Source organism: Stigmatopora nigra, chromosome 9 (assembly GCF_051989575.1).
Source record: "Stigmatopora nigra isolate UIUO_SnigA chromosome 9, RoL_Snig_1.1, whole genome shotgun sequence".
NCBI lineage: Eukaryota > Metazoa > Chordata > Actinopteri > Syngnathiformes > Syngnathidae > Stigmatopora > Stigmatopora nigra.
The window spans coordinates 1,359,447-1,383,424 of NC_135516.1; the positions used below are offsets into that span (position 1 = coordinate 1,359,447).

Here is a 23,978-nt window from a genome sequence, read left to right on the forward strand (position 1 = left end):
AGTCCCAGAACAAATTAAGCTCGTATCTCGAGGTACCACTGTCCTAGTCTTTAAATGACTAATCACTGGCTGAAATTATGGCTCGTTTGCTCTTTATTTTTGCGCTCTTTAAACATAAATGAAATATTTATAACAGTAGACCCCAACCTTTTTTGTCCAAAGAGATATTTTTCAAGTATCCAACCACCGCGCGATTTACCTGTCTAGTGTGAACATCGTAAACCTCTCGATCATGAACTGTCCGTTTTGCCATAATCATGCAAGTTACACAGTTTATTTTTCAGTCTTGGTGCATCCAAAGAAGATGGATCCCCAGGAAGAAAAAACTACGGTGATTCTAAATAACCCTGGCGTAAAAAGATGTTTTGGTTTTGTTTTTTTTAAGATGTGGAATCTTAATTTCTTAAATATAAGGAATTTTAGCTGGTTTTCTGTTCCTTAATATATAATACTGACATAATATATTAATGTTTTAAAGGCTGGTATTGTTAAACTTTATATGCTTGTGTACAGCAGTTAGTGCTATTTTAATTTGTGTAATTCCGTTTTTTTGCCATGTATCAAAACCAATAATTGACTGGGTCTTTCAGCATGACAATGATCCCAAGCACACAGCCAGGACATCAAAGGAGTGGCTTAGTAAGAAGCATTTCAAGGTCCTGGAGTGGCCCAATCATTCTCCAGACCCAATAGAAATCTGTGGAGGAAGTTGAAAGTCTGTGTTATCCAACGACAGCCCCAAAACTGCTCTAAAGGATATCTGCATGGAGAAATAGGCCAAAACACCAGCAACAGTGTGTGAAAAGCTTGTGAAGAGTTGCAGAAAACGTTTGGCTTCCGTTATTGCCAATAAAGGGTACATAACGAAGTATTGAGTTGAAATTTTGGTATTGACCAAATACTTATTTTCCACCATGATTTGCAAATACATTCTTTAAAAATCAAACAATGTAATTTTCTGTTTTTTCCCCCTACTTTCTGTCTCTCATTTGTTTACCCATGCTGACAATTATAGGCTTCTCTATTCTTTTCAAGTTGGATAACTTGCACAATTGGTGGTTGACTAAATACTTATTTGCCCCACTGCATGCATTCTTGTGATGGTCAATGGAATTGTATTGATACCTTTACCTTGATCTAACTGTCTTTAGCTAATGATACCAGATTCAATTGGTGCAGATAAAATTTTATGATTTTCTGAAATTTGGTTCACCATATGTCAGATCTTGCTCCGTGAGTAACCTTCTCTGAATAGCCTCCACTCTCAATCACTCGTAGTCTTCTTGACATTCCTTGTATATGCCGAGACCTATGTGAAACACTTGTAAAACTTGATGAAACAAACAGTTATAGTATCAATATACTACATACGTAATGATCAAACGTATCATTAGCAGTAGAGGGTGTATCAGTTTTGGTGGAAGATACTTGTGCACATTCATCAGGAGGAAAAAGTATGATTTGGCATGTTTCTCTGTGATATCAGCAACCTACAAATAATGAGTGTTAGGAATCGGCAAGCCGATTAAGGATGGATCCACAACAATTTCGGAAATGAAGGAATCAATTCAGAGAAACTAGGATTTATTGAACAGAAAGGGCATGCTAAAAACATGAGTGTCAAAAGGGATGTAGCAAAAGCAGCACGAGCCAGTCGGCAAATAAACTACGGGTCAAAAGTACAACGAAAACAACACGACCGATTTGACAAATAAACTATGGGCCAAAAGTACAACAAAAAACACCACGACCGAGGAAGCGTAAAACCATGGGTCAAAAGTGTAACGAAAACACCACGACCGAGTCGGCAAATAAACTACGGCTCAAAAGTACAACGAAAACAGCACGACTGAGTAGGCGGATAAACTGCAGGTCAAAAATACAACGAAAACACCACGACCGGGTCGGCGAATAAATTACGAGTCAAAAGTACAACAAAAACAGCACGACCGAGTCGGCGGATAAACTGCAGGTCAAAAGTACAACGAAAACATCACGACCGAGTAGGGGGATAAACTGCAGGTCAAAAGTACAACGAAAACACCACGGCCGAGTCGGCGAATAAACTACGGGTCAAAAGTACAACCAAAACAGCACGACCGACCCAGCAAAGAAAATAAGGTCTTTCAACGTACAAAATTACAAAATACCAACGAGAAGCTCTCAAGAAGTCTCAGTAAAGTGTTGGGCATGCAAGGCGGTAAGCAACGGAAATGCAATCAATAGTCCCATAATCAGCTGGTTGTATCTGGTGTTCTTAAATGCAGGATATGTCAAACAGCTGCAGCTCTTGTAATCCCGCATCCTCTCGTTGAGTTAATCAGCTGCTGAAATGACACGTCAATGTAAGAAACAGAGAGTCTGACGATTCCGTATTTGTACAGCAGAGAGCAAATAACATGCAGCTGCTTTGGCAGTGTCGCCATTACCCTTAGCTTCAAATTGAGTCATTTTTGAATAGCCAATGCATTTGTTGATTGCCGTAGATCTGGGGTTGTTCAAATCTTTGTCTGCCACAGATTTGCCAGTTGCCGTCAACCATCCATTAGATACCCAATTATGAAGAATAAACATAACCTCATTCATAAGAACAACATAAGAATAATCTGAATAGATTATTATTAAAATTTCACATGCTACGGGTAAAAAAAAAAAAAATCCGGTAATGAGCAGTTTGGGGATCAGAGTGTCCTGTATGATGGTATTTAAGGCTGAGCTGCAGTCACAGAAGAGGAATCTGGTATAATTGTTTTGGTGTTCCAGGTAGCTCTGTGGTGAGTGGTGACGTTGGTGTCGTCTGTTGATATGTTTGACTAGTGTGCAAATTGGTATGGATCCACAAATTGAGAGGGATCTTTTAATCATTTAAAATTAAAATTTAATGTTTTGTGGAAACAGACTATCGAGGCACTTTGTTATGATAGTGGTCAGATGCTGGTGCTTGTTAATTGTGAAAGTGCAGTGCTAACATTATCCAGTACAACCGAGACAGCAGTGAGGATAACAACAGTTAGCTCTCAACGTGAGAAAAAAAGGTCTTGTCGACATTTACTCCAGGCAGTGGATTTCAAAGAACATACGGTTTCTACACCTACATGCGTTCATGGACATTGATGCATTTTTTTATGTTCTGTCTGCCGTCTATGGCATTGATCAGACCTGATAACAATCCACATGGATCCCGCTGGTCATGCTATCTCTTCTGGGATGTTAAAAGCTCGGTAAAAGTTTCCAGAATTGGTCAGCTTGTGGAGGAATCCAATGTCGATTAAGTTTTTTTCCATCGTGCCATCTAATATTTTCTTGTTAATATAAAGTGTAGTCTATATGCCTGCTACTAATGATACATATTTATTTTGAGAGCTTTGCATTGTTTGTTCAAGTGTAGCAGCTTTCAGAATAATTCCAAGGTAATGTTTGCATCTTGGCAGGGATAAACTACACTCAAGCTTTACAACCCAATCCCGCCATACATGCATGCACGCACACACTCACGCACACACACGCACAGACAAATGCGCATACATGCACGCACGTGCACGCACACACACACCACATAAACCAAAAGCCCATGGCTTCCAACTTTTTTAAATTAAATAATTTTAATGGTTTGACCTGTTATTAGAGCTAAATATCGGGAAAAACTGGCACTGACAAAAAGGGAGTTGGACTCTGATTACCTTATTAACTTTACATTCAGCAAAAGCTCATCCTGCAGTAATCTGAGGCTTTCTTCAAGACAGTAAATAAATTTGAAAATATGACAAATGAACAGGGTTCCACCAGCATAGTATTTTTACTTGGCGGTGTATATATTACTGCGCATAATCGTCTTTAGTGTTCTAAAGTTCTAATCCAGCCGGTTAAAAGACCACAACTCCTTGCCTTTGTTGGTGAGGGGCAAAGCCAATCTGCAGGAATCCAGCGGACATGTGCCTCCTCAAGCTGTTGGAGGTCTGCTTTCAGCTCCCTGAAGGCCACTGCAACGTCTCCATTAACGATAACCTTGTCAAACATGTGACCGTGCTGTGCTTCCATGCTTTCAGCTGAATAAATCATATCTTCAAAATCTTCCTCCTGTCAAGCAAAAAATAAATAACTTGATCTTACACTTAGAGTTACTAGGGGCACTCGGTCGAGTTGCCTAAAGACGTTTAGGCGACACTGACGTCTGGACAAAGGCCTTCTCGCTGAGGCGGCATCTGGCCGAACGTAGAGTTAGCCGAAGGACTAGTTAGCCGACCGGAGTGCCAGCCGAAGGACGTTGCGCCGATGCGCTCGCCCTGCCCCCCATCGTGTGTGTGTACATTTTTTTTCAACTTCGGCCTGTGGGCCATATACAGCCTGTTACAGATAACAACATTCATTTAGAACAGGGGTTGGGAACATTTTTGACGAAGAGAGCCATAAACAATTCATATTTTCAAACATTATTCCTTGAGAGCTATACTCAGAATTTAAAAGTAAAAACAAATGAAAATCTGAGCATTTATTATTCATTTCACCACTTTGAAAGTGAAGAAAGTCTGATTTATTTTGAGAACATTATTTCACTGTTGCTAATCAATGAGTATCAATGAGAGGATGCATGCAGAAGAGTCTAATGAAGAAAAATTATGATCTAAAAAGGCGCTAGAGATAGTTTTGGTGCCACAGTGCCGGCGTGACACTCTCATTGGTGCGTCTGGGACATAGGTCTCTCACCAGCGGTTCCCATAATTTACCACACAGGTTCGCGGAGAGCCATGTGCACCCATCAAAAGAGCCACATATGGCTCCCGAGCAATAGGTTCCCTACCCCAGATTTAGAATAACAAGGGCATTTATTCACGACCAAACACACGCAGAACAGTATGTGACAGAAAAAAAAGAGTAGTTATAACAGGAAATTGTAATCCTACTTCAGTGCTAAAATCACGCGGAAAATGGCATTTAATGATTAAATGCAGATACTGGAGCTCTTTGGAAGCTTAAACCGAACCCAGGGTAGTGATTTCCCCGGTAAAAGACAGCCATGGGCGTCAATGGCGAAAAACCACAAAATGCGCAAAAATGTGCTAAAATCACATGGAAAACAGCATTTAATGATTGAATAAAAATACTGGAATTTTTCAGACAATCGAATCGAGCCCAGGGGAGTCATTTCCCCGTTTAAAACATTCATAGATGCACCAAAATACACTAAAATTGCTTTAAATCCGATCTAAAACAGCATTAAATGAATAAATACAAATACCGCAACATAAATAAAAATACTGGCTGATTTTTAGACACTATAACCGAGTCCAGGGTGCTTGCTTTCCTGGTAAAAAGTGCACTTTTAACCCGGTACCAGACCCAATTGCAGTAAAATTATTTGTCCAGCAGGTAGAAGAGTTCTGCCGATTCAAAACCAGTCTAGAGTGCGTACGGGTGTGTATTAAAAGTGGGTCCACTAGGTTCTGGTGTGCCATTTTGCACAGGGGAAATACAGACTAGAGGGCTTAGAGAACAATACCTGAAGATACTATTGAACACACTTCTTCTAGTGATGTGTGCCAATAAGAACAATATTTTAATGTGTGCCAATAAGAACAATATTTTAATTTTAAATAATTTCCCATTATTTTAGGAAATATATATTGAAAGATGGTTCAAAATTCAAAGATTAATCTCAATGTTTTCTATGCTGGTGTAAATTTTCTGGAGAAGGATTACAATTTCCTGTTATAACTACGTTTTTGATTCTGTCATTATAGTACTTACTAATGTAACTACTTTTTCCTTCTGTCACGTACTCTTCTGCATGTGTTTGACCGTGAATGAATGCCCTTGCTATGCTAAATGAACGTTGTTATCTGTAACGGGCTGTATATGGCCCGCGGGCCGAGGTTGAAAAACATGTACACACTCACGACCGGGGGCGGGGCGAGCGCGTAGGCGAAAACGTCCTTCGGCTGGCTATCCGGTCGGCTAACTAGTCGCTCGGCTAACTCTACGTTCGGCAAGATGCCCCCTCGGTGAGATGGCCCTCGCCCAGACGTTAGTCGGCTAAATGTCTTTAGGCATCTCGACCGGCCACGGTTACTAGGATAACATTTTTATTAATCAAGTATGTATATTTGTCTATTTAGCTTTGCACATGATAATTCCTGGTGCTGGAATAACAATGAAAAAAAATGTTGACTGATCATGGAAGCTGTAATGGATCCATACAGCACACCAGTGACACAACCAATAGAGCCAACCTCCCAAGAGAAGCCTCTGCAACATGGCAAGACATCAGGGACAGTGCCTCTGAATTGGCATCGGGTGGTTCCTCTTTTTAAAAGGGGCACTGGAGGGTGTGTTCAAATTGTAGGAAAATCACACTCAGCCTCCCCGGGGGGTTGATTCAGTGTAGTTTGCAATAATTGCGTCCCTTCTTTTTACAGATAATGCGGTTCCGTTGGCTTCACCAAGCCGTGATTTCCAACTCTTGTTCAAATGATTCGCAACTCGGAGCTAACCTTGTCCCATTTCCGGAGTTTTATGTTTTCGTCAGGAGTGAATGCGATTCGCGCAAAATCAATATAAAATGTAAAAAAAAATATCAGACAATTTTTACTCAAGGACAGTTTCTACTCAAGAGCTGTCATCATACTCAACTCGAGTTCTGCAACTAGAATCTAATAAAGTGTTATCACTACTCGACATACGAGCACCCTGACATACGAGCCTTTCGAAATACGAGTAAAATTTTGAGCAAATAATTATCTCTAGACACGAGACAAATTTCGAGATACGAAAAAGCCTGGTGGCCAAGACATGAGAGGCTGTTTATGATTTTAGCTTTTAGTCTTTTTTGACGCATCTCTTTCGTGTATAACAGATATCTACAAGCACTGGGCAGAACATTGCATTTGTGTGTTTTTTTTAACTGTCACGTAGTGCAAATGGCAGAGCGATCGCTAATACGAGGAGCATATATTAGTTCGTGTTGGCAAGTGGGCGTCCTATTGTGAGGACATTTGTGTGCATCATTTTCGGAATATTTTAAAGAGAATACAAAAGCAAACAGTCTATCGATAGTGAAAGTCAGGGTAGAGGCGGGGCAAATAGAGCCAACCCGGGAGAAGAAAGGTATCAAAATGTAATATAAAATTAGAATTAAGTTTAGTGTAAGGTTAGATTTAATTTATTTTTGAGTGTCTGCATCGTAATTATAGTTCATTTAAATTAGTTTGTTATGAAACAAGCATGTTGCCGTGCAAAAATCGTCCCCCTCTCCGTCAGGCCCGCTTTCTCTCCCCTTCAAAATCCGTATAATTTTATTGCTATTTATCTTGCAGTCTCGTTCACAAGTGAGGAAAAAATGGGAATGGGAGATTGACAGGCAGATCGGTTCAGCCTCTGCAGTGATTATACTGAGCAGGGATTTGTAGTATTGTGGAATAATGTGAATAATGTGATAATCTAGATGAGTCAGAACTTTTTTGACATAGAGTCGTAAACAATTCATATTTTCAAATATTATGCCTTTATCCATGCTAAGAATTTAAAACATGAAAAATGTAAACCTCTTTTACTCATTTCACCCCCTTTGAAAGTAGAAAAAGTTCAGAACTCCATATATTAACTGAAAGTTTAGCTAGGAGCCGTATAAGGCTCCCGAGTTCCCTACCCCTGGTCTAGATAACACCCATTGTGGAATTAGCAAGCGGCCGTGAGTCGGGGAGAATGTTAAATGCTGTTTGCTCCGCACACACCGTATTATTCTACAGCCGTAAAAAATATAAGATTTCTTACCATTTCACTGGCCAGACGGTGTATGTGTGAGTGGCTGGCATCAACGCTGAAGTTCTATTTATAATACCGTATTTTGTCACATATGAGTGCCCCAGCGTCTCAGCGGCACCCTTAAAATTGTTGAATTTAACAATTTCTTGTGGATAAGACGTCCCCAGTTTGATTTCGTGACAGAAAGTTTCGCCGAAGGATGTTTGGTTGACGGACGTTTGGGCGAAGGACAGTTCGTCTAATGGACGTTTGGTCGACCGGAAGTTTGGTCGAACGGACGTTTGGTAGAACGGAAATTTGGTCGAACGGACGTTTGGCCTGCGGGCCATATACAGGCCATTAGGATTTTTAATCCGGCCTGCCGTCGGCGTTATCCAATTTAAATTCCAATTTATAGTAAAAATCAATGAACTCATTCATTTCCCTAACCGCTATAAAAAGCCAGTAAAATGATTATCTTTGTACTGGCTCTTGACTAATTCGTCTGAACCATGTCTATTTACTCTCATATCATCCATTATTAAACTTGCATCCAGGGGGTGGTACTCTTTGCCTGACGTGTTTTGTGTCAGTTGACTTATATAGTCTAATTCATATTGTTTACATCTGACTGTGAGCAGTGTTCAGTGAATTTGTTTTGTGATCCATTTGTCACCCAACTACGATAATCATTTTGGTGACCCTTGCTGACCTACAGGACTGGTAAAAACAACCTAAACCACTTGCCAAGATATGATTCAAATGTAATAGCCAAGAGCCAGTACAAATATAATCATTTTACTTGCGTTTTAATATTAAACTCTATCAATAAGCTGTCATTCTTAAAAAATATTTCATTAAAAAGACAAAGCAAATTCACAGATGGTGTTTTTATTAAAGCAGTAAAAAACTTACAAATTATGTACAAAAGTTAAAAATACAATACAAACTATTTACAAAAATTACAAATAATACAATATAAACTATTTACAAAAATTACAAATAATACAATACATACTTACAAGACTCCCAAATGTGTGGGAGTTTGGAAAATGTTTTTTTATTCTACAGCCTGTTCAAAATCAACAGTTATGGAACTAGGCTCCATAACACGGCCTTCTGTAATCTTAAAAAATATCAGATCATACAGACGCTCCCCTACTCACGAACATTCAAGTTACGAACAACAGTACTTACGAACATGTCTGCAAATTGCGTTTTTGTCGAAAAATGTTCGTAAGTTTGATTTTGTATTGTGTGCCTCTTTCCGAGTAGTGCTTCTTTCCGCCGCTAATACCGACGCCTGGCGCTGTGAGAGCTCCGCTCACCCAGCATCCACCTTCCTCTGCCCAGTTTGTTGCAGTACGGAAGTGCATGACCTATCTCCAGTGCGCAAAGAACCTTTTTCATTTTTATCATTAAATATCTTGTGCATCCCTTATTCAATAAGGTTGGTGAAAAGCGAAAGGCTTCTAGTGAAGGAGGTGCAAGGAAGAGGCAAGCCATTTCATTAGAAACAAAAGTGACAATAATAAAGAATCTTGATGCGCGTGAGAAAGTGGGTGAGTGTTGCACGGGAATACGACTTGAATCGTTCGACCGTCAGTACCATTTATAAAGAGAAAGCTCGAGCAGCAGACCCAAATATTGAACGTTGCACAAAGTTTGCAAATCAATTCAATGATGCCATACAGTGCTATCGCATTTATGATGAAAAAAGGAAGAAAACTGCAATCGTCATTAGATAGCTTCTTTTGGCCAGTTTCTTGTAAATCTCTCTCTTTCTCTCTCTAATGTATGTATACAGCGCTGTGTGTATTCTCTGCATTTTATTACATTTTTTCAGTACAAACCAATGCTGATTACTGATACAAGCCTTAAACATACATATGTACTTATATAAACCTTCAATATACTTATATAGACCTTAAACATAGATTATAATACAAAATATAGCACTGAATCAACTACAATTTGAACAATTTCAACCTATGAACAAGCGCTCGGAACATAACTCGTTCGTATGTAGGGGAGCGTCTGTATGTTCTTTGAGTTTTAGCTTTTGGGATGCAGTACTAAGACCTCCCACCCCCCTCCCCCCTGGACATATTTCTAAATATTAAGTGCTTTGGACCGACCGGAGGTGGCTAGAGAACAATAACATGCCACACTTTTACTTCAAGTTTAATTTTAAATAATTTCCCATTATTTTAGGAAATATATATTCTATTTCTGGAGTAGGATTTCTATGATTTATTCTGTTCTGAATGCCCCTATTATTCCTAAATGAATGTTATCTGTAACGGGTCGCATATGGCGAAGACCGAGGTTGAAAAACATGTACACACACAACCGGGGACGGGGCGAGCACGCGCCGCGCAACGTACGATCGGCTGTCTATCAGGTCAGCTAGATCTCTGTTCGGCTAATTATCTGTTCGGCCAAATGCCCCCTCGGCGAACTGTCCTTCGCTCAAATGTCCATCGGCAAAACTTATTTTGGTGCACAATTTGAAATTCCAAAGAACCATTAACAAAATAATTGGCTGGATTGACAAAGGTTTCTATATCTCGTTATGAAATCACCGCGCCTACAGTTCAACCAGACAACAACGTATGAAAATCGCCATTATTCACTGCACGATTGGAACTGGATTATGAGGCTAATCTCGCTGCCTACATAAAAGAAATCTTTAAGGAAATGCATTGAATTTGGGTTAGCAGAAAGAGACTGAGCTTCTCAACAGGAAACAGACTAGCGCTGGTGCCAGGAGCCTGGGTGCTCAACTTACAGTATAAAGAAGAACCACTAGCCCGGCCAAAAGGGGGAACGTCCATACTAAGTGTTTCCGACCAACCAGCAAACATGAAAATAGCCGAGAGGGGGATGTGGATCCACCTTTTGCACTGTAAGTAGGTTCTCTAGTTGAATCGTTTAAGGAGACAGGAAAGAACAGCTTTCTGATGTAATAAAATACCATCAACCATAGGGAATTCGTTTATATTGGTTTTATTGCCTCCATATGAAAAAAGGTGAAATCGTTTCAAATGAGACTAAACCTTCTTACAAAAGGTTAAAACAAAATACCAGACAAGGGAAAATACGATTATAATAACAACAACTCCCTCAATCATCATTCTTTGGGGAAAGTGTTTTTACAAAAGAAAAAAAAATATGTCCTGCTTGTAAAGAAAAGTAAATATATTTAAACAGTGTCTCCCCTGTTGCGAAAGCAGTGAATGGCAAGCCAATTTTTCAACTGTGCTAACTTTACCTGTTTAAACCTTACGTTTTGGCTTATGGTGGTGAAGTGGTGCAAATAAATTATATAACTCCTGTCAAAAGGAAACAGGACTACGTACTATCACTGTTTTTACCAGCATCTCTTTTACAGTTGAGGTGTTACCATTAGCGGCTCATGATCCGACTTATGGGTTGATTTGCCAAATTACAGCAGGAGTCTATTTTTCTTTGGTTTACGTCAAATAAAAGTATGAAAAGGGTGAACAACATCCATCACAATGTCCAAATAAAAGAAATTGGAAATTATGCTGGGCAGGGATTTTCTGCAATGAAGGAACAGCTGGCAGCCACCAGTCTCATGGCTTTCCAGGACCGCAAAGTTGTTGATATGCTTCTGATGGTTGATATGCTCTTGGTGGAGCAGGGGGTGTGTGCAATGTTTGGAAAACGGTGCACTCAACAGCACGTCACCCAACGGGTCCCTAGCCAGAGCCAATGAAGGACTGCAGACCCTGAACCAGAAACGAAGATGCACTCTGGGGTGGAACTGTCTGCCTGAGCTGAGTGGTTGGATAAGACCTTTGGCAAGTGTAAAAAAATGGCCTTCATCGAGTTGATATCAACGGCTGTTTTCTAATACTTTGACAATGTGTGGATGTTGTCTCATCCCCTGCTTACACTTTTTGCTAAACCGACTTATGGTTAGTGCAATTGCTCTAACAAATTCCAAATTGCGAGAATTGTATCTGCTTATTAGACAGCTTACAGGTGACAAGATTGATGTCCAGGATTATGCTAATTATGAAAATCAGTTGGACGAGAATGATTTTGTACTCCCTTTTTCAGACATGCAAGTGAGGCGAATTCGGGTAAAGATCGAGACAACGGACTTCCCCCGAGTGTATTTGTCAAAAAATTGAATTAATAGAATAAAGCCAAAAGGAAGTTTTATTAAGGAGCTCATGTGCAAATATTTAATAACGGGCGAATGTTAGGGTTTTTAGAAGAACGTTTTGCTTCACTTAGAATGTTAGGGTTATTAGTCTTACATTCTTATATATTTGCTTGCAATGAAGAACGCTTTGCTTCACTTAGAATGTTAGGGTTATTAGTCTTACATTCTTATATATTTGCTTGCAATGAAGAACACTTTGCTTCACTTGGAATGTAAGAGTTATTAGTCTTACATTCTTATATATTTGCTTGCAATGAAGAACGCTTTGCTTCACCTAGCTTATTAACATTAGAAAGGTATTATAGTACATGTGCCTGCAGCCATGTAAATGCTTTGCTCCTCAAAAGGAAGGTCAAATCCTCTCGGACAGCCGGAACGTGGAGAATATCTATCAGAACTACATGACCTTCTTGAGGATTGTTTCCTGTCTCTTTTATTTGTGTGCATTTGGGAATGCCGATTGGTGAATCTAACAGAAATGTAACTATATTTTTATTTGTAACTATTGAAAAATCATTCATTAAGAAAGTTTTACAGGAGACGCTAAACAAATTTACCGAAATGCTACTAAATTGGGATATTTTTATTTCAAACAACTGGTTTTAATATACAACGTGATGAACATTGTTGGATGAATTTGGAGTGCTTGATTTGCATGCATTTTATAGATTACACTGTTCCCTCACTGGGGACCGGGACCACCCGCGATAAGTGCATTTCCGCGAAGTAGGGATTCCCCTTCAAAAATGCTTAATTTGAATTTAATTCCAATTTTTTTTAATCTTTTTTTTTTACCCCCCTGTATACAGTACACCATATAGAATACGGGTAGAGAGAGTGAAATTCATGTTATAACAAAAAAAACTGTAAAATATGTTGTTTCAATGTAATATACGACTGAGGGAGGGTAAGTAAGAAGACTGTGAGAAGTAAGTGATCCATCTTATTCTTGTTGGCATCGGTGAGGGAACTAGCAATCGCCGGATTGATGGCGCTCAAGGAGGCGGAGAGCTAAAAGTATGAATATGTCATAAATAAATGTCAAAAAGGGGTCTTTGCCTGGGAAGACGAACTTGTGGAGTAGCACTATACAATTTCGTCATACGCTGCTGAGGGTATGATGACTCCTAGGCTTTTTGTCAAGTCAATGATGACGACAATGCCTATGTCTGATTTTCATTTTTTTTTTTTATATTTCTATTTTTATTTATTTTTTTCAAAAAAAATCTGCGAAGCTCTGAGTACGTGATAGCTGAACCGCGAAGTAGCGGGGGAACACTATGTGGCTTAATTGCCTTAAGGTGCACAGGCTCAAGATATCAATCCTTGCAAGCAGTGCCACTGCCAGTTTCAGCAGTTTCTTCTTGACATCCAGGCTGAATATGTAGATATTTTCCATCGCAAAAAGGTACGATGGCTCAGTCGGGGGTCTCCATTGCAGCGTTTCTTTGCTCTCGGGGAAGAAATTGGACAGTTCTTGACAAAAAAGAGACAACTGATGCCATAATTTTTTGAACCTGTTTGGCTGGCTGATTTAGGATTTTTGGTTGCCATAACGAGACGTCTGAATGCGCTGAACACAAGTCTTCAACGGCAAAATGCAGTGGTAAACCAACTGTATTCACACATCAAGGCATTTCGGACCAAGCCACTACTTTTCCAAAGGCACCTGTCACAGGCGCAGGCCAATAGCACACATATCTCATCGCTGCGGGGAATTATGACCAGTCTCTAACAGAACAACTATAAGTGCGCAAACGGCAAAGTACGCAGCAGACATTTCATCTCAAGCTAATGAGTTTCAAAACCGTTTTCGGATCTTTGCAAAAGAGATCACACTTTTCTCCACTCCTTTTCTCTGTGGATCATGATGACCCTGCAGACGACCTGCATTGCTGCAGTGTGACGTCAAGTGTCGCAGTTGGCACTAACAGCTCCCTCTTGTCAACTTCTACCGCCAACTGGTTGTAGGCAGGTTCCAAGAAATGTGAACATTTGCTAAGAAAATGCTGAGCTTGCTTGGATCCACATACTTGTGCGAGAAGACATCTACCTATATAAACATTATTAAGAGCCGCGTGAAGACGAGACTAAGTGACTTCCACCTGTGTGAAGTCTTGCGCATCAAAACGATTGTTCTTGAGCCAGACCTAGACTACATACTGGAGTCGAGGTCCCAGTATCAACCTTCCCATAAGCGCAGGCAAGATATTTGTTTATTCCCGATTTGAATAAATAATAAATCAAATAAACAAATATTTTTCCCCAGACTGGCTTTTTGTTCGTTTTATTGTAGTCTGTGATTTTGTTAAAACTATTTTAAATGAAGTTTACGATTTTCAATAAATATATTCTTTCATTCATTTTCTTGACCCGTTTATTCTTTATTCCTGTGCCGCCCACAATGAATATATATAATCATAAAATAGTTAATTTGTATTTAATGTAAATGGTTCCAAGAATGCCAGTCTGAATAGTCGGCCCTCACACATTTTTAGCTTACCAAATCTGGTTCTCTTTTTAAAAAGTTTGGACACCCCTGCCTTAGAAGGATCAGAATCCCCCTTTCACACTCCCATTTTGCTAGTACATAAAATAAAATAAGTGATCTTTTGTTTCAAATTGTGACTGGGAATTCAAGGGGTCTAGAAAAAAAACTCCAGTGTTTTCTTTAACAGGACTAGGATCTCAGGAAGGGGCTCAAACAGCTCCAACATTCTGACGCATACCAGACCGAGCCGTGTTTGAGAAATGTTATTTATTCTGAGTCTCTTTGGGAAACACGAGGCTTCGTCATTGACTTTGCTTAAGAATTAGAAATTCAAGACACCTATTCGAAGAACAGTAAAAGCATATTCTATATGTCTCGGGTGACTGAACGGCCATTGCTGAAAATACTGCTTACAGACTTACACAGGGATTGGACAGTCTAAACCGTGAAAGACGCAAGTGCAAAAGGGGCAACAGGCTATCATTTGGACATTGAAGGTAATTATGCTGTAAAATAATTGCAGTTAATCATTTGTCTTACTACGAAAGGCTTCCTTAGTGGACAGGTAAAATATGTGTCGGGTGAATGTTTCTGAGTAAGTTGCAAGAGTAAGAATATGAAGGTGCTAAGAAGGCCCGTGTTGGCGACAGAATGTTCATGCCGGTTGTAAATGAAGTACTTTCCCACTGCCATTTTTTTGTCCCTTCATTCGGGGACTGAGGACATTCTGCTATCTTTGTCTTACTTTTTACTATTTTTAGTTAGACTGTTAGCTGGATTTGGTTTATGGTCGGTATTTTTTTTGTTATTTATTGGGCAATAAGAGCAATTGTTATGACTCTGGTGATGTTTCTGATTTGAGTTACAGGAAGTAAGGAGAAAGAAACTTTAGATTAGAGGAACATTAGCAGAAGGACTGAATTTATCAAACAGAATTTGGGATGAGGGAAATGCAGAGTGGGAAGCCAATAGTGGTTCTGGAGTTGGATTACATTCTGAGAGAAAGTGTGGTATGTCAACTTGACTTTTGTAATGTGACTAACTGTGTGATTTGAGGAGATCCAACAGATCAGGATTGATTGAGGTCATAGTTTCCGAGCCACAGCAAACTTAAGAGTCAGAGGAAGATAAACCCTATCCGGTGTTGGTACAGCTGGAACGAGGCAAGCACAAACGTGGAGCCGAAGCAGAAGGCCATCACAGATTGCCTTCTGTGTTTTATGAAAAGGCTGAAGTGAAAAAAACTATCAGAGTCATTTTAATGAAAAACAACCTGTTGCAGTGTCAAATAATCCTGATTAAGAAACAGGTTTACAAATGAAGTGCTCATGAGAATGACAGAAGCTGTGTCTTTAAGATCCCTAATGTTACAGGATATAACTTATAAAGAACTTAGTCAAAAAGTTGGTACAGAAACTGTCAGGCTCTGACCAGACTGGTGGCCGGTTGTGCCTGTCACCCAATCACAGACCCAGCCCCTAACGAGTGGAGTAATGCCAGGTGCAAGCCATCAGCCATTAAGCAATATTTAAAGCCTGACCATGCTGCTGGATCGTCTTATCAGTTTACTGTAAAGTACCCTCTCGCATTTCCTATTGCTTGCTTGTTGATCAACGACCTCTGTTTGTACTCAGGATTTCGACCACGCCAAGCCTCACAGACCAAGGAACGGAAAAAGGATCAACGAAACTAGGATTACGGAATAAGGACAACGGACCAAAATTACGGAACAAGGACAACGGACCACAGATTGACGGACTACGACCACGCAACCTAACCGGAACCCGCCAGTGCTCGCCAGCCACGTGGACGAGCCGAATAAAGATTTTGGAAGCAAACTAGTTCTACCCTCGCCTGCTTTGGGGTCCGCTCCCACGATCATAACAGAAGCACCCTGCTGATGAATATTTTGGATTGATGGAAGTTACTGGGGAAGATTTTACTGTCACTATTAAGTTTGAGTCAACCTGTACATATCAATAGTTGACCATAGATGACATGAAGGGTGAATCCCAGTGCTGAAACCAGGTTGGTTTAAACATTTGTGGTACCTGGGCGAGCAAGGAGGACCCAACCTATTGCAACACGGTCGCAGTACTTAGAGATGTTGGATCTATTATTTTGGTAAGTGAAGTCTTCTCTTTTACTCTATTTTAGCCTTCTTGAAAATATTGTTGTCCTTTTTATTTTGCAGTTAACCAACTTTTCATGCTTAGATTGCATACCTGTCAACCTCAGCCAATTGCTTGCCTTATTCGTTATTGCAATTCCCTTTATTAAGTTATAATAAACCGTACAAGCAGAACGCGGCACATATTTACTCACAAAATGTTCTCCAAAGTAGACTGGGTGCCCAAGCAGTCGGCGCCCCTTTTGTGTTACACTAAATTCAAGATTTTGTAGATGTCGCTGTGTGACGCTGACTGTTTGACTATCGGGTTACAATATTTGCTGACATGCACAGTGACTGAGACAATCTGGATTTAAGCCGTAATGGGTAAAACGAGAATGATCTTATAAAAAAAACTTACTTTTTACAAAATATTTTTCTCGTACAAAAGTTCTTAAATGGCGTACCAGGAAAAAGGCACAAGTTGAAATGTATGAGATTGGTTGATCGTTACTTAAAGTCGAGATCAAATGGGGGGACTCAAGGAAACCAATATTTAATAAGTAGAAGTAGTCAAATAACAAACATGAGCAGCCTTTTTCTGTCCAACAAGAAAACACTGGCCAAATCATTGACGCTTGTAGGAGAGGCCGTAAGAGGAGCGAGATAAGAAAGACGAACACACAAGGCCTGTTCACAACGTCTTAAACCAGGGGTCTCAAACTCGCCCCCGCGGGCCAAATGCAGCCCGCGGGACGATGATTTGCGGCCCGCGTCTTAATATGCAAGATTAATGTCCGTGCGGCCCGCAAGATTGAAATGAATGACACTGTGTTTGGAGCTGGATGAACCAATCACGGTGAAGTATACGGCTCTGGAGGGTGGGACATTGGCTGGGCTGTCCAGTGCCTCTCTCACTCCGCTCGGCTCGGAGAGCTGCCGTAATCCAATACAATCGGTGATCAAAAGTGCGCATGCGCCACAGACCCGCGCGACTGAAAGTTAAACGGTCAAATCGAAAGTGCGCATGCACCACAGAACTGCACGACTGAAAGTTAAAAATTCAATCCGAGACTCATTCCTAGTGTAAACATATTACAGCCCCAAAGATGTCTGTTTCAAAGCCTGCTGTGAAGAGAAAGGTCAGTGATGAGCACAGAGAGTTTCAAGAAAAGTGGGGAGTGCAATATTTCTTTTTTTGAATATGGGGATGTGCTCTACTTCACTGAGGTACGTTGGCTCAGCAGGGGAAATGTATTGAAGAGATTTTTTGAGTTGAGAGCAGAATTACAGGTAAATTGAGTTTGAGAACCTTGTCTTAAACTCTGTAAATGATCACAGGTGTCCTAAAGTACTCGCTTACGTTTCATTTAAAAAATAACAGGTGGAGTAAAATATATTGTGTAAATAATCTCACACGTAAGTCACACTAGTGTAAGTTGTACGCCCGGCCACACTATAAAAACAAAGCAGAACTGCAATTTATTGTCCGTAAAATACGGTAAATACAGTAGGTCTGTTTTGTTGTGCTTGGGTGGTGTAAATAAGTCAGGTTTTTGTGAAGTAATTTGTGTAAAGTACAGAGGAACAACAGTCCATTTGATGACAATAACAGCCATTCTTACTGTGAACATCCTGACTTGGTTTGCCTCCTCTTCATCACAGATGAATTTAGCTCTTCTCCTGGTGAGACGTAATTCTTCAATACGTGGGGGTTTCACAAAAATCACCATAGGTTTGAATTCAAGTGTGCAGACATGCTTTAGTTTCTAGTGTGGAAAAAAGCATATACTTTATATGAGACTATTGCTTTAAAAATGAAGCAAGGAAATAATGAAAAAAAGTTATAAGAATATCCTTGTAAAATGTTCACCAACTTGAAAGTTCCTACCAAATTGAAGTAATTCTGAAGGAGAAATTTTAAATGTGTAAGGGCATGGACAATACTCTAAATTTAACTCTCCGTGAGAACTTATGTGGGGAGGAGCAGAATTTTTCCAACTTTTTTTAAATACACTTGTCGTTGGCATGCTGCCGATCAACTTCTGAACCAAATACTAACTGATAACCGTCCACTCTTGCATTGTGAAGTATGAATGTATTTTATGCTTATTATTATTATGTCTTTTAGTTTACATAGTGTAGTCACTGGAATAGAATTTTGCACCATCTAGTGGTGACTCTCGTCACTACCTCTTTTAGTTAGTGGGGTGCTATCTCTTTCAAACCCCCATTCCTTTGTGTATTTCCACGCCTTACGTTTGTCTGTGTCACATGATCCTGTGCTAATAAAACCAGGTTGTTTGTAGGGAGTCGCCAGGAATTCCTAACGGTCATTCAGGAAGATAGACTAACTTTCTGCTCTGGCTACTCTGGCGCCTCCTCCTTAATATGAAGTGGTTTAAATTCTCATCACGACTGGCTGTGTGTTTCCTCTGCTCCGATATTATTGAATGTATATGGTCTTAAACCTGACATGCATAATCAATATTCGGAGTTTGTCAGAATCCATTTGTGGGTTTTTGATTGTCCACCTGCCTTTTGAGGATTCATCACAAATACCCGCATTCATTCTATCTTGATTCCAAGTCGTAATTATGTTGATGTGAGCTGAGGAGCTTGATTTTGATAGTTTACCAAGAACCCTTTAAATCAATTTGATGATTTAGGTGGTTGGCTAATATCAAATGTGAATGTAAAGTACATTTTAATAGAATCAATTTAGGGGTCACTTTTCCCACATTTTACCTCACTTTTGCATTTTTACCTCCAGTAAACGTAACTCTCTCTGACGTGAGTAGTCCCTATCCACTTTCACCTGAGAGTTTCCCTGGACTCCATGGTCCAGCCTCCACAAGTCTTGCTGCAGCCGCTGCACTTTGTCATTCATAAAACCTGTATTTGGCAGCCATACCAAAGTAATTTAATTTTCTGCATGACTAACACATGTCAGATTGGATTCACAAATTACTAGGTGCAGGTAAACACCACTGATCTCATCCCATTTTCTGAACCGCTTTATCCTCATAGGGGTCAAGGGGGGTGCTGGAGCCAATCCCTGCCATCACCGGGCCAGAGGCGGGGGACAATCTAAATCGGTGGCCAGACGATCGCAGGGCACAAGTAGACAGACAACCATACATACTCACATCCATACATAGGGACAATTTAGAGTGTCCAATTAGCCGACCATGCATGATTTTTGAATGTGTGAGGAAACCCACGCAGGGATACCCGGGGCGAACATGCAAACTCCACACAAGTGGACGTGACCTGGATTTGAACCCAGGACCCGACGCGCTAATCTCTCCACCATCGGGGCGGTGCGCTGGTAAATACATTTTGATGTCAATTTTAACAATCTGATAGTAAAAATTAGCATTTCAGCTTAATACTCACAGGTTATGTGTATATATAGTTTACCGGAAATTACTGTGATTTCTTGCCCACTCACCTTTCCTTACATCCCCTCAATCCAACCCTTGTTTTCTCTTCTAATCCTTGCTTTGGTAGCCCCTCATACATGGTACCCTCTTAAATCCAATCATCTTGCAATAGCACCACTATGTTAAATAAGTAGCATGTGTATTTATTGATGCATTTTCTTTTTTTGTGTTCTTTTATTTTTTCCTTCCTTCCGTTGTCCCACCAAAACCATTGTCTGTCCACTACTTTCTCTTTCAGCAATAGACTACTGCACGCTCATTGCGGGAAGGAGTGCTTCAGCAGATATTTCCTCCCATCAGCTATCAGGCTCTTTAACAAAACACATGGCTTAATGTTAAGACCAATCGTATGTATACATGTACATCTATGTACAATTGTGGTCAAAAGTTTGCTTACACTTGTGAAGAACATAATGTCATGGCTCTCTTGAGTTTCGAGTTATTTCTACAACTCTGATTTTACTCTGATAGAGTGATAGTGTTGGGGTTATTCTGGGATACTATTATAAATGTGAGCATTAATCATTATATCTATGTATTAATGTGCTTGCAACGGAGACAACTGCTCAGTATAACTGTTACCGAGGCACACTTTCCCCTGCAGCTGGTTCCGAGGACGTTTAATTGTTTTTGCCTATTCCGAGGAATTTTGACCTGACATCTCACCCCGACTCCGAAAACTGTTGATCTGGGTTTGCAATGAAGAGCCGTGAAGGACTCTTGATTCCAGCAGAAGGCTATCAATCTCCTCCAGAAATACTCGCATATTGTTTTTACGTTGTGACGCTCGGTTCGCCTGATATGGAATTGTTTTGCCGAATAGAGGCTTGTTTGTTTAATTTCTAATGGAGTTTGATTTTGAGTTCAAACCTTAATTGTTATTATTGAATACCTGATATGCAATTATCGTTACAGCTGTTGTTTTGCTTACATAATTGGATTAATCAATAACCGTGTAATTGTTTTGATTTGTGGCCTTAAATGGCAGGAGAAATTGCCACTTTCCAGAATCATTCGTGACGAGGAAGATGTCGGAATGTTTTGTCCCTTGCAAGTACATCATCAGCGATGCCAGTTTAATGAAATAAATATAATTGAATCAGATGTCCCCCCTGTGTTGTTTCATAATTATATTAAAGTATAATTATTGATGAACTTAACAGATAGGAACAGATACTTCTTTGTCACTAAAAACATTCATGAAGTCTGGTTCTTTTATGACTTTATTATGGGGGAAGAGAAAAAAGTGATCAAATCTGCTGGGTAAAAAATGTTACTACAGCAGCGCTAATATTTGGTAACATTTCCCTTGGCCATTTTCACTTCAATTGGGCGCTTTTGGTAGCCATCCTTAAGCTTCTGGTTGAATCTTTGACCACTCCTCTTGACAAATTTGGTGCAGTTCAGTTAAATTTGATGGCTTTCTGACATGGACTTGTTTCTTCAGCATTGTCCAAAAGTTCTCAATGGGCTTTAAGTCAGGACTTTGGGAAGGTCATTCGAAAATCTTAACTCTAGCCTGATTTAGCCATTCAATTACCATTTTTGAGGCGTGTTTGTGGTCATTGTCCTGCTGGAACACCCAACTGCACCCAAGACCCAATCTTCGGGCTGCTGACTTTAGGTTATCTTGAAGAATTTGAAGGTAATCCTCCTTCTTCATTATCCCATTTACTCTCTGAAAAGCACCAGTTCCAGTGGTTGCAAAACAGCCCCACAGCATATTTCTACCACCACCGTGCTTGACAGTAGGCAGAATGTACTTGGGGTTACCGGCCTCACCTTTTCTCCTCCAAACATATTGCTGTGCATTGTGGCCAAACAGCTATATTTTTCTTTCATCTGACCACATAATTTTCCTCCAGATGGTCTTATCTTTGTCCGTCTTGTCCGTCGGTCTGTCCGTCGGTCTGTCCGTCTTGTCCGTCGGTCTGTTCGTCGGTCTGTCCGTCGGTCTGTCCGTCTTGTCTGTCCGTCTGTCCGTCTTGTCCGTCGGTCTGTCCGTCGGTCTGTCCGTCTTGTCCGTCTTGTCCGTCGATCTGTCCGTCGATCTGTCCGTCGGTCTGTCCGTCGGTCCGTCTGTCTTGTCCGTCGGTCTGTCCGTCTTGTCCGTCGGTCTGTCCGTCTTGTCTGACGGTCTGTCAGTCTTATCCGACGGTCTGTCCGTCTTGTCCGTCGGTCTGTCCGTCTTGTCTGGCGGTCTGTCCGTCTTGTCCGTCGGTCTGTCCGTCTTGTCCGTAAGTCTGTCCGTCTTGTCCGTCCGTCTGTCCTTTTTGTCCGTCCGTCTGTCTGTCTTGTCTGTCTTGTCCGTCTTGTCCGTCTTGTCCGTCTTGTCCGTCCGTCTGTCCGTCCGTCTGTCTGTCCGTCTGTCCGTCCGTCCGTCCGTCTGTCCGTCCATCCGTCCGTCCGTCTGTTCGTCTGTCCATCTGTCCGTCCGTCTGTCCGTCCGTCTGTCCGTCTGTCCGTCTGTCCGTCTGTCCGTCTGTCCGTCCGTCCATCTGTCCGTCCGTCTGTCCGTCTTGTCCGTCGGTCTGTCCGTCTTGTCCGTTGGTCTGTCCGTCGGTCTGTCCGTCGGTCTGTCCGTCGGTCTGTCCGTCGGTCTGTCCGTCGGTCTGTCCGTCGGTCTGTCCGTCGGTCTGTCCGTCGGTCTGTCCGTCGGTCTGTCCGTCGGTCTGTCCGTCGGTCTGTCCGTCGGTCTGTCCGTCGGTCTGTCCGTCGGTCTGTCCGTCGGTCTGTCCGTCGGTCTGTCCGTCTTGTCCGTCAGTCTGTCCGTCTTGTCCGTCGGTCTGTCCGTCTTTTCCGTCTTGTCTGTTGGTCTGTCCGTCTTGTCCGTCGGTCTGTCCCTCTTGTCCGTAAGTCTGTCCGTCTTGTCCGTTCGTCTGTCCGTCTTGTCCGTCCGTCTGTCCTTTTTGTCCGTCCGTCTGTCCGTCTTGTCCGTCCGTCCTGTCCGTCCGTCCTGTCCGTCCTGTCCGTCCGTCCTGTCCGTCCTGTCCGTCCGTCCTGTCCGTCCGTCCTGTCCGTCCGTCCTGTCCGTCCGTCCTGTCCGTCCGTCTTGTCCGTCCGTCCTGTCCGTCCGTCTTGTCCGTCCGTCTTGTCCGTCCGTCTTGTCCGTCCGTCTTGTCCGTCCGTCTTGTCCGTCCGTCTTGTCCGTCCGTCTTGTCCGTCCGTCTTGTCCGTCCGTCTTGTCCGTCCGTCTTGTCCGTCCGTCTTGTCCGTCCGTCTTGTCCGTCCGTATTGTCCGTCCGTCTTGTCCGTCCGTCTTGTCCGTCCGTCTTGTCCGTCCGTCTTGTCCGTCCGTCTTGTCCGTCCGTCTTGTCCGTCCGTCTTGTCCGTCCGTCTTGTCCGTCCGTCTTGTCCGTCCCTCTTGTCCGTCCCTCTTGTCCGTCCGTCCGTCCTCCCGCCCTTTATCAGTTCACTGTAAAATGCCCTTTCGCGTTTCCTCCTTGTTTCTGCCTTCTCTGATGTTCGACCCCTAGTTTTTGCCCAAGGACCACGAGTATGATCTCGACCACGACCCTGTATCTCGCCTTATGGATTCTGTAGCTCTGCCTTGGACCATTCCCACGGACGTCACGGCTCTCGACCCTCGCATCATCCTCCCTGGCACGCCTACACTACTCCCTTGTGCCTTCACTCTGTCAGGGTGAATTGCAATGAATAGACATCATCACCATTAAAGGTGTATTTATGGCTGATTCGGGGTCTTTTGACTAAAATCCATAACAATGCTCCAGTTCTCATTTGCTTTCAGTTTGTGTGAACATGAAAATGATTTTTACTTCTTTACTTACATAAGGATGTACATCCAGTAAACACACTTTGCCCTCAGCCAACACGTGGTGAACAGAGTCCAGACTTGTTCCATAGTAGTGTCCCCTATACCTCTATAAACCTGAAGGCCAACATAACACATTAAAGATAGCAGATAAAATAATGATTAACGAAAAAAATCACCTTCCATTTCAAAACAAAGATGAGTGGTATAGAATGTCCAGA

The 23,978-nt window shown here is 41.5% G+C and overlaps 1 protein-coding gene across 1 annotated transcript; it reads right to left on the bottom strand.

The window, feature by feature from the left end:
* Nucleotides 1-1,438: 1,438 nt before the first annotated feature.
* LOC144202121 (uncharacterized) lies at nucleotides 1,439-23,854 on the bottom strand. The gene is made up of 4 exons (XM_077725107.1): nucleotides 23,774-23,854; nucleotides 4,170-4,344; nucleotides 3,886-4,077; nucleotides 1,439-2,327 (listed from the first exon to the last, which is right to left on the bottom strand). The coding sequence occupies exons 1-4, from the start codon at nucleotides 23,845-23,847 to the stop codon at nucleotides 2,274-2,276; spliced, it is 495 nt and encodes a 164-aa protein (XP_077581233.1). The 5' UTR covers nucleotides 23,848-23,854; the 3' UTR covers nucleotides 1,439-2,273.
* Between the last annotated feature and the right edge of the window lie 124 nt (nucleotides 23,855-23,978).

Coding starts and splice junctions, on each gene's coding strand:
- LOC144202121 (XM_077725107.1), bottom strand. CDS start 23,847: ATGGAACAAGTCTGGACTCTGTTCACCACGTGTTGGCTGAGGGCAAAG. Junction 4,345..23,773: donor TACTGGATGTACATCCTTAT/GTAAGTAAAGAA, acceptor TATCTGTAACAG/GCTGTATATGGCCCACAGGC. Junction 2,328..3,885: donor TTTGCCCCTCACCAACAAAG/GCAAGGAGTTGT, acceptor GTGTCATTTCAG/CAGCTGATTAACTCAACGAG.